General features: G+C 51.1%; 7 protein-coding genes across 7 annotated transcripts; 5 read left to right on the forward strand and 2 right to left on the reverse strand.

The window, feature by feature from the left end:
- Positions 1–113: 113 nt before the first annotated feature.
- On the forward strand, positions 114–4,178 carry COCCADRAFT_2024 (uncharacterized protein; the record flags this gene model as incomplete). The annotated part of the gene is made up of 3 exons (XM_007710437.1): positions 114–3,641; positions 3,695–3,858; positions 3,932–4,178. 3 exons carry the CDS (start codon positions 114–116, stop codon positions 4,176–4,178), a joined length of 3,939 nt encoding a protein of 1,312 aa, XP_007708627.1.
- Positions 4,179–6,013: 1,835 nt separating this feature from the next.
- COCCADRAFT_33714 (uncharacterized protein) lies at positions 6,014–8,050 on the forward strand (the record flags this gene model as incomplete). Its single annotated transcript, XM_007710469.1, has 2 exons — positions 6,014–7,689; positions 8,020–8,050. 2 exons carry the CDS (start codon positions 6,014–6,016, stop codon positions 8,048–8,050), a joined length of 1,707 nt encoding a protein of 568 aa, XP_007708659.1.
- Positions 8,051–8,493: 443 nt separating this feature from the next.
- On the forward strand, positions 8,494–8,676 carry COCCADRAFT_86692 (uncharacterized protein; the record flags this gene model as incomplete). The annotated part of the gene is made up of 1 exon (XM_007710513.1): positions 8,494–8,676. A coding segment is annotated over one exon (183 nt), but the record flags the coding sequence as incomplete, so codon positions are not given.
- A 914-nt stretch (positions 8,677–9,590) lies between these two features.
- On the forward strand, positions 9,591–11,601 carry COCCADRAFT_23328 (uncharacterized protein; the record flags this gene model as incomplete). The annotated part of the gene is made up of 3 exons (XM_007710450.1): positions 9,591–10,051; positions 10,111–10,636; positions 11,104–11,601. The coding sequence occupies 3 exons, from the start codon at positions 9,591–9,593 to the stop codon at positions 11,599–11,601; spliced, it is 1,485 nt and encodes a 494-aa protein (XP_007708640.1).
- Positions 11,602–12,439: 838 nt separating this feature from the next.
- On the reverse strand, positions 12,440–13,967 carry COCCADRAFT_23329 (uncharacterized protein; the record flags this gene model as incomplete). The annotated part of the gene is made up of 4 exons (XM_007710451.1): positions 12,440–12,667; positions 12,742–13,133; positions 13,198–13,662; positions 13,769–13,967. The coding sequence occupies 4 exons, from the start codon at positions 13,965–13,967 to the stop codon at positions 12,440–12,442; spliced, it is 1,284 nt and encodes a 427-aa protein (XP_007708641.1).
- A 1,018-nt stretch (positions 13,968–14,985) lies between these two features.
- On the reverse strand, positions 14,986–16,568 carry COCCADRAFT_2028 (uncharacterized protein; the record flags this gene model as incomplete). Its single annotated transcript, XM_007710438.1, has 3 exons — positions 14,986–16,143; positions 16,198–16,444; positions 16,495–16,568. 3 exons carry the CDS (start codon positions 16,566–16,568, stop codon positions 14,986–14,988), a joined length of 1,479 nt encoding a protein of 492 aa, XP_007708628.1.
- A 704-nt stretch (positions 16,569–17,272) lies between these two features.
- Positions 17,273–18,805, forward strand: COCCADRAFT_86641 (uncharacterized protein; the record flags this gene model as incomplete). Its single annotated transcript, XM_007710514.1, has 2 exons — positions 17,273–18,318; positions 18,376–18,805. The coding sequence occupies 2 exons, from the start codon at positions 17,273–17,275 to the stop codon at positions 18,803–18,805; spliced, it is 1,476 nt and encodes a 491-aa protein (XP_007708704.1).
- Positions 18,806–19,643: the final 838 nt, after the last annotated feature.

Below are 19,643 nucleotides of genomic sequence, written 5' to 3' on the forward strand. Positions count from 1 at the left end.
CCGCGACGGGCACACTTTCACCTCTGCCCGCGAATGCTCATGAGGCAAGACAAGGGCACCGCCGCCAGACACATGTGCGATGCGGTTGGCCAGGTCACGGTTAAGGCGCGCTCATGACGCCATCCGCCCGTTCACTCAATACCCAGGCCGACGCTGCCGATCAAACCTCGCTCCTTGCGCCCACGACGAGTAGAGATGGCCGTTCCATGTCGGCTGCTGGTATGGCCAGCTCGCGGGGTGGTCAGGCCTCATATGCCTCGTATGCGACTGCAAACACGGGGCCCGGCAGCTTCAACACGGCTCTGACCAGGCCATCGACAGCCCAGGACGGCAGGGTCCGCCCCGACTTCGACATGCACGCAATCACCATTGCCGACCACGACGGAACCACGTCCGAGCAGCGACAGGCTGAGCTGCAGGACCAAATCGAGAAGGAGACTAAGATCAAGATTGGCTCAGAGAACCTGTTGGAGGCACTCAATGCAAAGAATGCAAAAGAAGTCAAGAACCAACGGCTGCAAGTCGAGGAACAACTAAACATATCGAACAGAAAACTGGCCCAGCTCCAGTCTGGCTTGGCTGCGGAGAAGCAGAGAGCCAAGGAGGTCAAATCTCCACCAGCCGACCCCCAAAGCAGGCTCTCGTATCTTTTCCGTCGCAACCTATCGCGCTCACCATCACGCCATGTGGCCCAGAAAGAAGAGGACGGGGATGAGGAGACCGAGTCACCAACTTTTGTCCTCGCCGAGATACTTCAGGCTCTGGAAGTCCAGGGCATGCAACCGGAATATTACGTAGAGAGAGCAAACTCTCTCGTCCTTCTCTTCAAGCGACATCCCACACTCAAGTACGACCTAGCCTGGTCGGTGTTCGGACTACGAATGCAGACGATGCTACTCAGCGACAGCCGTGAAGTAGTCGCAGCAGCGTATCGTGTCATGCGCTACTCCTTCACCGACCGCAAGTCGCTCCGAATTATACGGGCCCTTCATACAGATCACTTGGTCATTCTATCATTGGTCAAGGAGAGCAAGGCTAGCGTTGAGCGTGAACAAGCACTGAAGTTTGTTCGAGCTTTTCTAGATGTCAAGGGAGGTGTTGAAGAGATTGCACGTGCCGTAGTTCGCATCATTGTGGCTGTGGCCGAGCATGCAGAAGACCGCCTCAGGAACATTGCAACACTGACTCTGGCTGAAATCCTTGTCCGAAAACCATCTCTTCTAGTCTCAGCTGGAGGCATGGGCGCTTTGGCAGATGCTTTGGGAGAAGGAAGCTACCTCGCCGCAGAGAGTGTTGGTACCTCATTCCTTTACCTTCTTGACACGCCCAGAAGACGTCGATTCCTGCGATCCGGACGAGAACTCGAAGCTCCGTTTGCATTGTTTACTGACGCAAGCACGATTCACGGACATCTTCACGAAGAAAAACTTAAAGTCAATGCCAAGGTCATTGCGTCCTTGCTCCGAAGTTGGGGCGGGCTACTCACTCTTTCGATGAACGACTTTCTTCCACTCCGATCTTTACTTTGGTCATTGCAAATACCGACTCCTCACGTTCGGAGTGTTATTCTAGAATTACTATTCGATCTTCTTAGGATCAAACCCCCTTCATGGTCTTCTTCGTTTCTTGCTGGACGTCGACTGACTACATATGGACGTGTTACGAACCTCAAAAATCAGCAAATCAAAGACACGACAGCTTCCAGTAGCACTGAAGATGATACCACCAAGTGGAGCTTGCTGGATCACTACGTCTCTGTGATTCTGGCGGCATTTCTGCACGCCGGCTTGATGCCAGCTTTGCTGCAGGCTGAAGCAGAGCCCCTTACACTGCCGTTGAAGCGCAAAACAACCTTACTCATCGGCGAGGTTCTGAAGATGGCAAATGAACTATTGCCACCATCATGGAGTGCCCAGCTCCAGGTGCTTCCACAGCTCTTGCACTCTGCAGCAAAGTTTCAATCCGAAAGCCGTTTTGTTGCAATTGGCACCATTTATCAGGTGGACAGTATCAACAGAACACTCTACCGGTCGGACCCAACATCCTTGTACAACACCAAAAGCATCCCGACTTCTGATGATGCATCAGCAAATAGACAGTCTGATCAAGCAGCGAAGCTGCAAGCTGCCATGCAAGTTGACGAGGGCCAATTTCGGAACCTGATGGTCGAAACCCAGGTGCTGAACACAGTGACGTTCCAAAAATGGAGATGGGACTTGATTCTCAACATCATCGAGGGGCCGTTGTTGAATCCCAAAAGGTTGGATGAAGCCATCAAAGTTACCAAATTCATCCACCGCGTCCTGGGATTCTATCGTCCGTTCAAATATCGATTTTCTGAGGTTAAGAACACTAAGCCAAACCAGCGGTATGTTCGAGCAGGCTGTGCTCTAATGCAGAGCCTGCTACAAAACCCTGAAGGCGTCAAATACTTGGCGGAGAGTAAATTTATCCGCCAACTCGCAGAATGCCTATCGCACTTTGATCGGATGAGTGGCCTGACATCTGAATCACCCATTTTCCAGACGGATCGGATGAATGAAACGCTTACTGGCGGTTACTTTGCGCTGCTCGGGGCTCTGACGAAAGACCTCCGGGGTATCCAAATTCTGGAACGATGGAGAGTCATCAATATGTTCTACCACATCATCGAGCTCAACGACCGGGACGATCTGATCCGGACGCTTCTGAGCAACTTGGACTACACACTGGACGGCCATCTACGCATCATCATCTCGAAAGCAATGACGTCGTGTTCTAAGGAGATACGCATCTTTGCCACTCGATTGCTACGCAAGTACGCGACCAAACCCATGGGAGTCAGCAGTTCTGCCGGTGTAGCCGAATGGGCCATCAGACTGCTGGTGACGCAGCTTTACGACCCGGACGTAGAAGTGTGCGAGGTTGCGATCAAGATCCTCGAGGAGGCTTGCAATCAGAAGGAGTCGTTGGAGTTTGTGGTCAAGTGCCGTCCAGCGCTGGACCATTTGGGGGAGATTGGGGCACCGCTGCTACTCCGATTCCTGTCAACTTCGGTAGGCTACCACTATCTGGACGGATTGGATTACATCACGAGAGAGATGGACGACTGGTTTTTGGGGAGAAATGACACCTATGTGGCCCTCATCGAAGCGTCCATGGCCCGCGCGCTTGCGGACATACCCGAGAAGCCATCGGTTCAACAAACATACGATGAGGCGCCTGAGCCGACCGACTATGGTCTTGTGCCGCCGCACTTCTATCGCGAGCTAACGAGAACCAAGGAGGGATGCAAGCTCCTCAAACAAAAAGGACACTTTGATGAATTCGCGGCGACGATTCGAGACTTTGCATCAGAAAACGATGACCCCGAGATTATCCTCAAGGTCAAAGGCTGCCTATGGGCGGTTGGCAACGTCGGGTCCATGGAGCTGGGGGCGCCATTCTTGGAGAACTCGGACGTGGTCAAGTGGATTGTGCAGATTGCCGAGCAGTCGGAGGTCATGTCGCTCCGAGGGACAGCCTTCTATGTGCTAGGGCTGATATCAAGGAGTCTTCACGGGCAGGAGATTCTGCTGGAACATGGTTGGGATGGCGTAGTCAATGATTCAGGAGAAGCGCTAGGCTTTTGTCTGCCCCTGGACTTCAACAAACTCTTCACGGTCAGTAACGGAGTTTCTTTTTCTCGGAAGAAAATGCACTAATGGTTCTGCAGATGGGACCCTGGGTGGCACAGGCAGAAGAGATGAGCTGGAACCCCAAAGCGGAGATCAAGGTTGCAGTCACGGATGAGGACCCGGTCAACGCGCGCATTCTCAAACTCGTGACGGACTTGGGCAACACTGTGCTTGCCAAGAAGGCAGCCAGCGACCTGCAAGCGTAAGTGACTTGCTGTTGTGCAACAAAAACGTACGACGAGTGAGTGCAGAGGAGCTAACGCGTGGGCATTTAGTATCAAGGCTAGAAAGGCACCAGGCTTCAGCAAGCCGGCCATTTTCCACAAGGTGATGCAAGTACTAGAAGCACATCATTTTCGGCTTCCAGCGTGCCGGTTCATACTAGATCTGTTTGACAAGCGGGTGCTGGAGCAGATTGTGCTGGAAGAGGAAGACGAGCCTGAAGACGAGGCAAGCAGCCAGTCCGAAGAGAGCACGGAAGCGAGTCTTGGGGGTGTGAATGGCGCAACTAGGGCATTGTAGAGCATGGTAGCGTTGACAGGAAACCGAGCCCGAGGGATGGGACTTGGGCGTTGAGGAGCGTTGTGTATGTATGTACAGGGATGTCGATGTACGATAGTGGTGTTTGTGGAGCCGAGCGAGAAGCATGGATCAGGTGCTTTTGTTTTACATACAGCCATGGAGTTTGCCGATGCGCTATGTCTACGGAGAGGCTGCCAAGGAGAAGCAAGCGCACTAGGCTGGTGCTGTTTTCGGTTATTTCTGGCGAGGGGCACGGGTTGATGGGGGGGGGAGAGGGGGCGGCGCTATAGTCAGGCACAGTCAGGTTGAGCGAGTGAGTTGAATGAGTAAATGCAAGCAGGTTTGCCACGGGCAGGACTACGCAAGACGAAATGAGCGAGTGATGTGGGAGGGGTTAATATGTATGTGTAGTACATGTGTGTATGGATATGCTACTAGGTATAGCAGGAGGGATAGCTGAGGGGACGGGGGGGGTGGTTTGGGCGCGACTTGGCGCAAAAGGAGTTAGTGTGTAGTATGGGTGTAAGAGGGGTGCAGCTGCCCCGCCGTTTATGGTGAATGCAAGTCGTCACGACTATCGGACCCTTTGGGGGATGTACAGGGTCCTTTGCGGCGGCCAGGCGTCTGCAAGCGCATGCTTGGCGGGCATGTGGCACATGGAAAGGCATGGGCTTGACGTTTGGCAGTGCCAGCGGGCGCAGATGTTGATTGGCTGGTGTCTTGCTAGACTCGACGTCCATGACGCTTGCAAGCCCATCGTCGCTGCTTGTAGACATTGTCGACAAAACTTATGCGGCCCCAAGAGTGGATAGGCCAATGTGCTCCGGCAATGCCTCCATTCATGTCTGTTCAGCGCGGGTCGCGCGGCCGAGATGGACATGACATGGCAGTGCTGGTGCTGCTGGAAGTTGAGCTGGCTGGAGCTGGACTTGGAATTGCTTGGTGGCCGCTGACAAACAGGACAGAACAGGACAGGACAGGCCAATATAGCCCGACATGCTACTATTCCATCTTCCCGGACACAGGGCCACGGGAGGGCAAATGGGCCGCGGCACGGTGGTTTGCAGCGGTCGGTCGGGATACTCTACTTACACGAGTCGGGGTGCAGGTGGCGTGCAAAACAAGCAAGTCGTCAGTCGTCTTCGTTTGATGCATTCTGCAGTTGGACCGTGCAATTTTTATACCAAGCGGGCCCCGGATTGGCCTAGCCCTGCGCCCGATGACGGCCTTGTCTCTCGATCCGAGAACCCCAGAGCTGACACAGAAATCGGCCGCCAGCCTCTCTCGACCTGATACGAGCCCGGCGCGCGAGCAACATCGCCGATCTTTTTGCAAACTATCCGTCGCAGCATGGATGACCAGTGCAACTCGACCCCATTTGAACATGGCCCTCTGCTCTTCCCTTTGCTGCTCCTACTACTACCCTCACGCTCCCTCGCTGCGTCGCGACTCTTGCTCGCACCCTCCCCCACGCCACGCAGCCCTGCTTGTGCTTGTATTATAACAATAAACACTTGACCGCCGCAGTCTGCCAATTCAAGACTGGCCCTTTATTCCCCCGACTCCTCCTCCTCCTCCACCAACACAAGCACTACTGCCACCCCCCGCTGCACCTGCCGCCGCAGTCGTCATCCAGCTCAGCACCATCACGCGCGCTGCTTGTCTTGAGCATTTTACTATCCTCGAGACCACCAGCCTTGCTGCCAACTTCGCCCACTGCACACGCCCATTACCATCCACCCCACCCCCCTCCCGGCCCGCTCCCCACCCACTACAAGGGCTTTTCCACTGTACATGGCTGTCGGAGCCATTGCACAACACAGTGCATCTACTACATGAATCGCCAACGGACAAAAGGGTGCTCCATCCTTGATAGCGTCGAGCACTCGTTCGAGCCTCAACTCTCTGCACCGGCCTTCATGTGCCAAAATGCCCGCTCCACAGAGGCTTCCGACACCGTAGCCCTAGACGCCCACCGCGATGCCCGCCAACTCGTTCGTCTGATCCAATGTCCACGATGCTCCAAGCCTCTGAGCACCCCGGTCACCCTGCCCTGCGGTCATACCGTCTGCCGCGGCTGCCTCCCGCCTCCACAACCTCGCACCAACATATCATATCCCAATACACTAGACCGTCTCATGGGCATTGCATGTCCATTGCTGGGTTGCGGGGCCGAACACGCCTCGGCGGAGTGTTCTGTCGACGTGACTCTGGCCAAATTGATGGACCTAATCAAGATGGAAATAACCAAGCATACCGCAACCACGGAAACCACTCCGACACTTCTCGTTGAATTGCTCCAGCCTGAAGACGATGCATCCATGGACGAGAAGGAAAAGGAGACGTCTGTACGCCAAGGCCACCAACAGGAACTGCACGGCGGGCATCTTGCGTCTGCATTTACCATGGCTGACCTGGGCAACCTCCGGTACACTTCCGAGATCCGCTACCAGTCACTATCGGCAAGTGGGGACGATTACGAGCACCTCGACCTGACGCTATTGGAACGCCTAAGGGAAGTAATACACAAGGAGCTAGACTGCCTCGTCTGTTACAACCTGATGCTGGACCCTACAACAACGTCGTGCGGTCATACATTTTGCCGCCGTTGTCTTGCCCGCGTCATGGATCACTCCAGCATTTGCCCATTTTGCCGAAGAGGCCTGCATGTCCCTGCCTCGTTACAGAACCAGTCAAGCAACGTCATACTCAACTCTCTGTTGAATGGACTTTGCCCAGACTTGGTAGGTGCTCGTGCAGATGCCCTCAAGGCGGAAGAGCAGGCGGGCGACAACGTGCTAAACGTTCCACTGTTCATCTGCACGTTGTCGCTTCCATCCATGCCCACCTTTCTTCACGTCTTTGAGCCCCGCTACCGACTTATGATGCGACGTGTCATCGAGGGCAATAGACAGTTTGGTATGGTCATGTACAACCGAACACGCGCTCCACAAGGCGATCTGGGTTCGGTTGCTTTTCTGGAATACGGCACACTACTGGAAATTGTCAACTACGAGCTTTTGCGCGATGGGCGTAGCTTCATCGAAACACGCGGCGTAGGCCGGTTCAAGGTGAGAGCGCACGGCATGCTTGATGGATATCATGTCAGCCGCATCGAACGTGTTGAGGATGTTTCTCTTGCCGAGGAAGCGATACTAGAGCAGCGCGAAACCACCATGGCACGTGACTATGCTGAGGCGTTCTTCCGCGATCACCCGCAGACTCAGCTCCCCACGGAAGTTGCCATTGAAACCTTATCCACACAACAACTGCTCGATAGCTGCACAGCCTTTGTTCGAGAGATGAGGGAAGCCAGCGCACCTTGGCTCCGCGAGCGAATCATCCAGGTTTATGGCGAGCCACCAGAGGACCCGGCCATTTTTCCATATTGGTTTGCTTCCGTCGTACCTATTGTGGAAGAGGAAAAGTACATTTTGCTGCAAACAGAACGGGTCCGCGAGCGCCTCAAGATTGTGTACTCGTGGATTGGTAGGATCCGCGGGCAGCGCTGGTAAGTTGTCTAGCTCTCTTTTACCCGGCCTGCATTGCGCATGCGCACACATTCCCTGAATCCTGGTATCCCGGGCTCCGGACATCTCGCATGCCGGCTTCTGCTACGTGCGTCGCAACGTTTATGGCCCCGTTTTGGTGCAGCTGATGCCGAGAGCCTGTTGCGCCGAGACAAGCATTATCTCCGTTGTCCTCGTCACCATGACGCAACAGATATGCGTGAGTCCGTCCGAGCCTAGATTCACAAAGTCCTTGCTTCCATTACAACACCACAACCTTTGTGGGCGTCTTTTTATCTTTGCAAAGCGGCTAACAGGTTACCTTTTTTCAGGTCCTCGGGCAATTCATGCAGCATCCTGTGACTCTTGACTACTCTCGTCACCATCGCCATTGCGCTTCTGTCTGCTGCCCCTCAACGTCAAGCCATGATTCGCATCCATTAGCAAAGCAGGCTTTGATGACGAGTGTGTGTGTCTCCACCATCGTATCGAGAAACCGGATCCAAACAACCTTCCCCGCATCTCCCTTCTGTCTCTCTCTTCAACTTGAGGACCTTTGCTTACCAGTCTCTTTGCGAAGCATTGCTAGCCATTCAATCTTCTCCTGTGTATAGGCATTGTGGCTGTTATTTTCTGCCCACTCATGACGACAACTTTTTATCCATCATCATCTTTTGGTGTTTTTTTTTCAAACAACTGCTTGTCTTTTTTTCGCTTCTTCAATGATTACCCCCTTTCAGGAGGACCGGAGCTTGCCGTGTCCATGTTTGAAATGAAACTTTTTTTACTTTATATATTTTATATAGACCCCAGGTGCTAGCCTGGTTCGGGAGGGGCTACCTTCTTTATATAGGAGCAACAACAGATCATCAATAACAAAAAGTGGATTATTGATCTTTTTTTTTCTTCTTCTTCTGGTCGTCTTTATGTTCCTTTTGCAAATAGCATTTTCAAAGGGAGAAGTAAGAACGATTGAGAGGAGCGTGTGAGAGGGAGGGTATTAAAGTGGGGTGGGAGCAAAATGGCTATGAACTTTGTATAGTTTTGCCCTCGAAAACACACCAAAAACAAACAACGCCTGGAATTTTTGTAGTTAAAAAACTCTATGGTGTTTTTGATGTGTGTGTTTTGGGGATTGTTCAACTTTCTGGCTAAGCATTTGATTGGCGTTTTTTTTAAAAAAATTCATTGGCTTGGTGTAGTTTTGATGGACAGCAGGAGGAGGAATTGCTGCTGCATGCCAGTGCAGAGAATTAGGTGGTTGGTTGGTTGGGGGGGAGCCCCATGATGCGAAACTGAGAGTTTGTATATCTTGTAGGTACTAGGTATGCGTTGTGTATGGATTGAGGAAATGCAAATGTGCTTTCTATATTATCAGGGTGCTTTGTGTGCTTGCTTGGATTTTTTTGCCTGTATGTGGACTTGGGGTGTTTATTCTCTGTTTGCATATGTGGGGGAAAGAGCGGGAGGGTGGGTGGTGCTCTTTCCTTTGGTGACAAGGCTGAGACTCGCTTCGGGGGTTGGGTTGTTGGCTAGGATCTAATAGGAAGAACTGTTCACTTTTCCACTCTCACCTTGAAGCGCTCGTTTGGTTATTGAACTGCCAGGAATTGGCCCACCTTCGATCGGCAACAATTATACTGCGTGTTGTACAACCTCCTTTCGGCGCTTCGCGACGCATACAGCTGTATCAACTGATGCATACAGACGAAGCGAGAGCGCATCTGCATGCACCGCCACCACCATGCATACCGTGCATAGGCTGTAGGGGTAGGCTGGCGCAAGGCTGAACTACTGAGCCCTATATTTCCAGCAGCTGAGCCCTAAATCATGCGTTGTTCTCGTCTTACTCTTCATTACTATATTTCTGTCTTGTAAGCTAAGCTGACCGATATCGTTGACCATGGAGGCTCTTTCCTGTGTTGCTAGTGGCATGGCTGTTGCCTCCCTATCAATACAGCTCATTGACTCCATCGTGATCATCAAGACCTTCATTCGTAATGTCAGGGATGCACAACAAGAGTTGGAACGCTTGGTGGACTTACTGGAGCGTCTTGAAGCCTTGTTGGAAGACGTCCGCGCCCTGACGGAACGGCAGACATCATTACAGGCAGAAAATTTTCCAATGCCCTCAATGACGATCTTCAAATGTCTGAAGAGCTGTGAGAAGATACTTGAGCCATTCCATGCGATGGTCGATAAGTATACTCCCGCAACATCGAAAGCTGGCACACGTATGAATAAACTCAAAACCGGATTGAGGTTCAGTCTCAAGGCAAAGGATGTTAAAGATTTTGAAAAGCGAATCGAGAGAGAAATCGGATTTCTAAATGCCAGCCTTGGTGCGAACTGCGGAGCCATCTTGTAAGTTTCCAACAAGGCTAATCATTAATAAGACTATACTGAGTGGTTGTTCATGTTAGAATGCAACTTGGCCCTGTATTACTCAAAAACCAAAACAACAACGAAGCCACTTGTCCAAGCTATATGGAAATTCCCATCCCGGACAGCAAATCTGCGATTGTATCCTCTAAAGAGGATATGACCTCGTTATCGACCACGAGAACTACGCGTGCTTCATCATCAGTAGTACCAGTCCATTGGTCACTTCGAAGACTAGGGGTACATCGGCGGAAAATAGTTCGACGTATGCCAGGAAACTTGGAGCAAAGGAGTTCAGGCTCCGAATATGACCATGAACCCATCGTTTCTGAAGACTATGAGACAACTTTGCTCTGGAGCGTACTCGGCTACGGACTGACGTGGATTCAGCGCCGGTCATTCGGTGTAATGCTGCCGAGCCTCAGCACATTTCCGGTGGTTGACGAATTTCCAAGCGATATTGATTCTGCCATGGAAAATGGTGGAATCCAAGAGTTTCAAGACTTGCTTCATCGCGGGGTGATACACCCATTCTCGCGCGATTGTTCGGGGAATTCTTTGCTTCATGTAAGACCCTCATGCTCACCTTCTTAAAGCGTTCCTGATAAATGATCTAGATTGCTGCAGTCTATTCTAGGGCAGATATCTATCTATTGCTTCTAAGGCTCGGCCTAAAACAAAGCCGCAATATTTGGGGGAATTCTCCTTTGCGATATGCACTATCCTGGGGTGAACCTTCTCTGACCCACGACAGAATCACCATATGTCGTTATGTACTTGAAGACACGGAGTTATCGGTAGATCTCGACTTTTATCTAAGGCGTTGGTGTTTTGCCCCCAAAGAATCTAAGATGATTCAGTGGCTGTATCAACAAAGCAAAGGTATTCCCCTCCGCGAAGATGCCTTAAGAACACAACTTATTGTCATTGAAGCGTTTTGTTCAATGATGAGTGGAAAGCAGTATGCCTCACAAACTTTACTAGCCAAGTATGATAGTCTTGATGTAAAATCAGATGTATTTGATCATTTACAGCTAGGAGGAGGTTCTCTGCTCAAAAGTCTCTTCAGGCTCTGTTTGAGGAGCGAAACTTCTTTCGAAGTAGGGGGCGATTTTCTCGAATGGCTATCAAACTCAGGAGTCAATGTGGAGCAGTTTGTCAGTAATCAGATTGCAAATCTTGGTTCGAAAGCCTTGCTCAAAAGCTTGCTTCATCATAATGATAGAAGAGTTGTATTTCGAGCTCTTGAAACGGGCGAGTGGGAGCTTGGCTTTGAGTGGGAATTGGACGAAGAAGCATGTGGTTATCTGCTTGTTTCAGAGTACCAGTCCTTGACAGTTGAAGCCAGGTATGGCCGGGGATGGCCATTCTTTGATTTCAACGATGGCTGGTGGCCACAGAGATACAAAGAATGGGAAGCCAAGCGGAACGTCCACTTCCAACGCCGCATGGCTGCCAAAGCTCGCAAAGAACGCACACAAAGTGGTCAAAAGATACCAAGAAGCAAGATGCCGGGAGCATGGATATACTGAGGAGTTTGTTTCGTTATGTCGAATGTGTTATAGTCACTTTTAGCTAATTGTTTCTCTCATTCCATGCTTCTTAACACACTCAATACCATTTATTTATATACCAGTCCCTAGTTCCTCTACCATACTCTATTTCTCCACCTGCTCACAGATACCTTGCACCAGCAAATCGTCGTACGATTGGAATCTTTGCATCACTCGTTGCTAATGCTACTCCAAATACACATTGTAGACGCCCTAGCGCCGTACAACCCACTTTCTTCCAGCTCTAAACCGCGGTGTGCTGGCAAAAATACACCACAGCCCTTTAGGAGAAAAAAATGTGTGACAGTTTTCAATGGAGATATTCTTCTACCTGGATACACTGAATTTGGTTCCCCTTACCCTAAATTCAAATGCTTGAAGATTCGAATATTCAAGTCCTAAACATTCACTGGCCCTCCATACTATGCATCTTGTGCAAAAGAACTCAATCAGATGCTGAGATGACATTGATGGGTTAGGACTCTTTGACGTATGTGACGGCAGCGATTCATTGAAGATATATGCTACTTTACTATCCATCTTTTTCCAGGTTTCACGTGATATGGATCATACACAGCTGCCATGTTTTCTCTGACGCGATCAAGTCATCAACTTGCAAAACATCCCTATCACAAGCTCGAATATTCTGATTGATCCGTAACTACTACTTGAGCACCCTACTGCATAGCCGTAAGCACATTCTCCCAGGGGTGAAGAAAACTCTTGTATACATCAAATCATATATCATAATATTCTATTTTCTTTTTCCATAAACACCTCAATGCCCAACCTTACAGAGTTTTACATAGCGACAATTTTACAATGGAAACTGCAACGCCTCCACCTTCGCACTAGTCGGCCGTCCAAGCATCAGCTCCGAAAGCACCAATCCCGTACCAGGAGCATGCGAAATACCCCAAGCACCATGTCCCGCAGCGATAAAAACGCCTCCCTTGGCCTCTTCTTTTGTCCTGAGGCCCCCCAGTTTCTCGTCTGGTATCCGCGCGACGATCGGTCGACCGCTCGATGTTACCGGACGGAAACACTATACATAGCAGAACGATTAGCACCACATATGCAAGAGGGAGGATTAGGAAAAGCAAAAAAAATCAAACATACCAAACCCTCCCTCAAAACCTCCATCTCCTTCTCGGGCACCGCAACCATCATAACCTGCGCACACTGCCTCAACTGCTCAATCGCCCTCTCACTCGGCCTTACATCCGTCGCGACATCCGGCAGCGGCACAGTCGTACTATTCAGACCCCCAAGGTACAGCTCGCCGCCGAGTCGCGCAAACCATTCTGGCGAGAAGCCGAGCGTATCGGTTGCGAAGATGGCGAGGCAGGCTTCGGTGTCAGCGTCTGTGGGGTTGAAATATGGGTTCCGGACGAGCAGGGAGTGGCCTGCGAGTGGGGAGATGGGGATGCGGGATTTGGAGCTGGGGAAGAGGGTTGTGAAGACGCGGGGGGACCAGGCGCCGGAGGCGATTACGAGGCGGGAGCATGGTACTGGGTTTACATAGTTAGTATATGTGCAATTGGTAGGTGCACGTTTGTGTGGGGAGAGTCTTACGCTCGGTTTGGGACTCGGTGTCGTCGCCTTGTTGTATCCGTACACGACTTAGTACGCCGTCGGAGTCTTGAATCACACCCGTTGCTCGTGCAGGTTGATGTATGGTTACGCCCCTTGCCTTGACCTCTTCCAGTACCCACTGACAGAACCTCAATGGGTCTATCTGTGCTGTCGTTCCGTCTCGACTAATGACTTCCATGGTTCCTTCTTGTGTGCGTCGCAGCCATCCTGGGCGAGTGACCTGCTCTTCCCGCGGTTTGTTGTGACCCGCTGCTTGTGCTCTGCTTGTTCCATTTTCCAGCCAATCTTCGCCGCTACCTGCAATGGCCGATTCGCTGTCTTGCGAGAGGGAAATACCGGTTGAAGAGGAATAGCCCCATGCTTTGCGGCCGCCGTGTGCTTGTGCGAGGTCGGAGTGGAGTTTGAAGGACAGAGTGCCGAGGGAGGATACGGATGGTGCGAACCCTAGAACGGAGAAATTATTAATTAGATATACGAACTCGAGGTGGATTAAGAAATTGTGGGCGTGTTGGAGACTTCTAAGATGCAGCACACCGCCCCAGGTACATACAATCAGCACTCAAGAACCCCGCCGCGAGTCCCGACGCGCAATGGAACAACTCGGCACTGGAATCGACAATGTGCACATTTTGTGGATTGGTTTTACCGGCCTCGGTCAGATAGTAGGCAGTACACAGGCCTATGATGCCGCAGCCCAGTATAACGGTGTCGGTGTTGTCGGAGATAGGAGGCTGTTCGCTGACAGCCATGGCTACCTACTAATCTGGCTGCTTCTCCGCGTGGGGTATCGGCAGTTTAAATGAGGGGTACGTAGTAAAGCAAAGAAAATGGTCAAATGGGCAGAGCAAACCAAAAGAATAACAGGGCCGAATCTCTTTTCTTTACTGCTGACTCTGAATCGCATACCATACGCACTTGCTAACAGGTCACCTTTAAAAGAGCGCCCCGGTAGTCGGTTTTCGGCGCCGATGCGCAAGTCTGACCACTTACACCCATACACGCACGCTTCATCGATTACTATGCTAAACGGAAAGCATGCGCTCCTGTTTCCCCCTTCCGTCTGCCCTCAGTGGTAGGAGGAAGCGACACAGCACATGTTATCGTACGAGGCAATGTGGAAAAAGAGGGGACCGCGGCTACGCGTTGCTCTTTGTCGTGAGTGGTGCAAGGGGTTAGTAAAAGCCCACTTCTACCCATTCAAACTCGGGTGTAAGTGGTCATGAGCCGACATGGCCTGATTACGACGGTAAGGATCGCATTCTGGAGCTGCGCCTTTACTGCTTTGGTGCACGCCTTGTCGTACTATCCGCTGCAAGACTCGGATGATCGACTCGGCTGCCTGCGTGCGAAAAGCTCGCTGCTTTACTTTCTGTGCTGCTGTTGATGTAAGAGCCTGTAAGGCGGGTGGTGCCATCACCAGAGAGTTTGGAAACCCAAAACAGCCCCCGCATGCCCGTTTCTGTAGGGTGAGAATGAGCCCAACATGTGATGCATCAGAATCAGAGCGCAGTTTGATAATGGCTGCATTGATACTATCTAATATAACTGTGGAACGTCGCAGGTGCGGACCCGAATATCTGCGTGCTATTAATGATGTCGAATGCTTTTTTCCATCATGCTCCCTTTTATCCTAATTCTGTTGCTTAGCGATAACTCGGTGGCCGAGTATGTTGAGCATGGTGGCGGAAAACACGACATCATGCTTTCAGACCCGAAAGTGTATCCAGTTCATCCAGCAATGCTCTTTTCCATGCCCGCGGGGTCAACTTAGCGAGACGAGTCGGGTGTCGAGCGACATGGATAGGTCTTTTCGTAAACACCAGGGAGTATATCGGCAATATCGTCCTCGGGATTGCCTTTCTCAACATAACGGCAAGTATCGTCCATCCCAGTCTCGGCCGCCGTCGAAGAACGCGAGCTAGATCCCGTTCCATAGCCAGTTCCGTCGTAGAGCCCGGCATGCTGTCCCCACGTGCTCTCGCGGTTCTGTCGCTTGCCAGCGTTGCTGATACGGCTATGCAATCGCTCGGTACTCTCCATGTCCAGGTCGAGATCCAGCCATTCGGGAAGTATACCTTCTGCAAGAGCCTCATCGAGCACCAGTTCCCTGTTCGTGTTTCCAAGCTTATCCCTATTCAGCACAACGAATCTGTCGAGTTCAGGCAATATCCTTTCCGCCGCAGCAAAGTCTTCCTCACGACGGGCAAAAATCATCTCCGACTCGTTGTTAGGGGCATAGGCGTGGCCGTTATATACCGCGATACGGATGCGGCGTTTGAGATCTCCATTGTGAAAGACTCTCAACACGTAGTCCTTGCCGATGATCATCAACACATTGTTAGAAGGGTCTGTCGTGCTTGCATTCGTATCAAGGCAGTGCTGATCAAACTTTTCCGTCAGTTCGTGAACGGTGGAGTCTCCTTGCATGAATCGACGATCATTGACCAATTCCGTGATGTTGTCAGTATTGGATTGTTCGCTTTCAGAACTTCTGGTTGGAACATGGCGGTGTTCTGCGGCGGCTTGGACGATTCCAGTCATTTCTTGTGAAGTGCCTTGGATCTGGTGAGGCTCCTGCATATCATCCTGAAGGGGAGCCAATAAGTCCACGCAAGTTAAATCCAGGTCGAATGCCGGGCCGAACATTGGTGATGGATAATCTTCATTCTGGTCCTGGTCTAAGAGCCTCCGGAGTGGAGCTGGTGAAGAAGGGATAGTGCCATCAGGTATAGCAGAGGGCAAGTCAAATGATTGCGGATTTTGATTTTCTGATGAAGGGATAGGCAGTGGTGACGAATAGCAAAACTCATGGCCAAAATCGGTCGAGTCCGTGCGACTTAAGTCAAATAAGGGCTCATCGACCGGTGACTCTTGGAAACTGAGGAGAAGAGACGACCTTGGGCGGGGCATTGGAGTGCGAGGGCTCTAGTGAGTATACAATCAGTAAATTTCTCAAATTAATGGTCGAGCGGTACCCACATCAGCACAAGGCGAAGTCTCTACCTCGGGTTGCTTCGCCTTGGTTGGTGATCGCAGACTCCGTAAAGAGTTGATGCTTCGCAATTTGTTCTCTTTCAGTGAACCTACAAGACCCTTGCGCCTTGAGGGACTCTCGTTGCTCGACGGCGAATCGTTTGCGTTTGGTCGGACGGAAGCTTTGTCTGGTGAGGGACCTGGAGTTGTCCCCCTCTCGATCAGGTTACGATCGACGCCAGACGAGTTGCTCCTCAGGATGATCAGCATATCTGAGTGAAATCAGAAGGATGAAACACTCACTCAGTATCGTTCTTCCTGCATAGGAGCTGGGAAATGCTCTTCCTGGTTTTGAGGCTGAGGAGATCAAAGTGCATGATGAATGGATGGGGTGCTCTACTGACGCCAAAGACTTGATGGATGGTATCAAGATGTTGGCTGAGTGCGGTGGAGGGTACTGTAAGATGACCTGAGATGGTGGTAGTCACTCGTGTAGCTCTTGAACTCTGGGTCATGCCTGCAAACAGTCATGGTCGGTCCTGCTTGACCGTTGTATGTGAGTCTGGGTCATGATTTCCAGATCAGCTCCAACAGCGAATTATCGGGCTCCCTTGTATGCTTGAATCGCAAGTTCTATTAATATGCTTTCCGACAAGAAAATCAATTAGCCTGTTACCAACAGACCATCTTGTACGGCTTTGAACAGGAAGTTGTGATGATCATTGATGAAATCCAATGCTCACCGGGGAGCGGTTCACGATTACCGCAACAATAAGGTGTTGTTTTGGAATAGTGAAAATGGCAAGTAATTGTGAGTCGGCAGTAAGAGCACTTGGAAGGAGATCCATCCTGACTACTCGATATAGAAGACTAGATGGGCACGTGACGCGCGCGGACTGTGCATATGATCCCTGTCTAGCTCCTTCACGTCGCGGTCCACAGCACTACAGTGCTCAACCACCGAGCAGCGCAATCGCCCTCCACTCGATGTCATAGCCGCCATCATCATCCGAGTCGCACTTAATTCGGCTCCACAACTATAGTCTGCATAGCGCCACACAAACAGTACAGTTGCGACACAATGGCGCGCGGACGCCCTTCTCGAGCTGCAGCGCGTCGCAGCACGCCCGTTCGCAGCGCAACACCGCAGCAAGATAGCGATGAAGATATGATAGATCCCCCAGAGTCGCGCGCCGAGACCCCCAAGGAGGAAGAGGAAGAGGAGGAGGCCGCATCGGTAGCACAAGCAAGCGACGAGGAAGCCGCGCCTTCTGAACGTTCACCATCGCCTGCAGTCATCCAGCCTTTCCCGCGTAAGAAGCGACTTGGTCGACCTCCTAAGAACAGGCCGCCGGACTGGAATGCCGGAGAGCCAGACAACTCCGAAGGCGGTACGCCTATTAAGCGTAAGCGTGGACGTCCGTCTGGAGGAGGTCGAGGACGACCGCCAAAGGGAGGGCAGTCGCATACGACCCGCGTCCCCATCGACAAGGAGGGAACCATGATGGATGTTGTCAACGACGAAGTCGATCTGCCTGAAGACGAAGAGGGCGAGAAGAAGGTCGACAAACTAGGCAATCTCATGGGTGGACGGGACTATCGAGTGCGCATCTTCACTATTAGAGGCAGAGGAGAGAGGCAGTATATGTTGTCGACCGAGCCCGCTCGATGCTGTGGTTTCAGGGACAGTTATCTGTTCTTCACCAAGCACATGAAACTCCACAAGATCATCATAGACGACACTGAGAAGAGGGATCTCATTGACCGCGAGATTATTCCCCACTCATACAAGGGTCGTGCTATTGGTGTTGTCACTGCGCGCTCCGTCTTCAGAGAATTCGGCGCGCGCATCATTATTGGTGGCAAGAGGATCATTGACGACTACTACGTCACGGCAGCGAGGGAGAATGGCGCAGTCGAGGGCGAGCTTGCGGACCCCAATGACCGACTACCACCTCCAGGCGAGCCATACAACAAGAACCAGTACGTTGCCTGGCACGGTGCCAGTAGTGTTTACCACACCGGCGTGCCCAGTGTGCCAACAGCAAACGGAAAGCCTGCGCCTGGAAAGCGAAAGGTCAACATCACATCCGCCAACTGGCAATTCGAGCACGGCTCAGCAGCTAGGTAAGCAAATGATTTCTACGTTCACCATTCCACGACCCTAAAGCTAACGCGATCCAGTCGATTCAACTCGAGCCTCTCCAAGCTCCGCAAAGCAAACCTCTCAGGAATCTACGATCCACACACCAACCTCATGTGCTACCCAAAGGTCACACAACCAACCCACGCACGTTGGGAAGAAGCCGCCCCCGAAGACACCGACGTGCCCCCTCTTGTCCGCAGAAAATACCTCGTCGTCGACACCGTCTTCCAGCAGCCTCCCTTTGCTGGCCTCGGCATCCCAGGTCCCGACGGCGACTTCATCGACGTCGGCACCAACGGCCTGCCCAAGCTAGATGCCGAAGATGAAAAGCACATGAAGCCCGAGGAACTCGAAGCTTTCTCGCAAATCAAGCGTGAAGAGCAGGAGTGGCGGAGTCAATGGGGTGGCGAGAGTACGGATGGTGCAAGGGTGAAACCAAAGATTGGGTTTGTAGGCGTCCCGGTTTAGGGAACGCGGGCCGCTTTGAAAAAGCATTGATTGAGGGGAATTTGTGTTGCGCTGGGGATTGTTTTTTTTCTTCTTCTTTTAAACAGATTCTTTATCTTTTCGGGGCGTCTCTCATTGAAGGCATGAATTCGGGGAGTGGAATATACCAAATGTGGCACCTTGGGCTACGTAAACTACTATAGTTATTCATAAGCGTGGTGAATACTATGTGCATTCACAAGAGAATAATAATGGCGGTGGACCTTGTTGTCTAGTTGTGTGATTATGTTGCGCTTGGAGATGTCCGATATGGCGATTCTGGTGTTTCGCGGTTCCGGATATTCCTTAGAACATGCATACAGTATGGCACTGGGTTATCCAGAGTAAAGTTGCTGCTGCTCTGGTTTGTGAGATACTGTTGATCTTGCTACCGAGTCGCGTGAAAAAAAAGGGAGTTAGGGGAATGTGTTTTTGAGATCTTTCACTTCAAGATGTTTAATTGATTATGGCATGTTGAAGGCCATTTAATCTAGCCTGGATATAGAATGGAAAGAACACAAGATCTATTGTACATCTCTATTATCTAATTTCCAACACTATCAATGAGCTTGATCATCACAGTTGGAGATGGGGTGTAGTTTTATCTAGAGTGATGAAGTTAGATAGTCTCAGCTTAGCGTGGATTATGTTTGCACTTCGTGAACATGAGGGCTTCATTGGTGTTGTTTTGTTTAACAGCGTATTATTGGAAGCAAGAAAGAGGATATGACTTCTTCGTACATTGCAGTTCGCTTTTTTTTGCTGATGAGTGTAATCGAGAATATCGCACAAGAATAACACTCAGTAAATCTATTGATAT

Source organism: Bipolaris zeicola, assembly GCF_000523435.1.
Source record: "Bipolaris zeicola 26-R-13 unplaced genomic scaffold scaffold_18, whole genome shotgun sequence".
Taxonomy (NCBI): domain Eukaryota; kingdom Fungi; phylum Ascomycota; class Dothideomycetes; order Pleosporales; family Pleosporaceae; genus Bipolaris; species Bipolaris zeicola.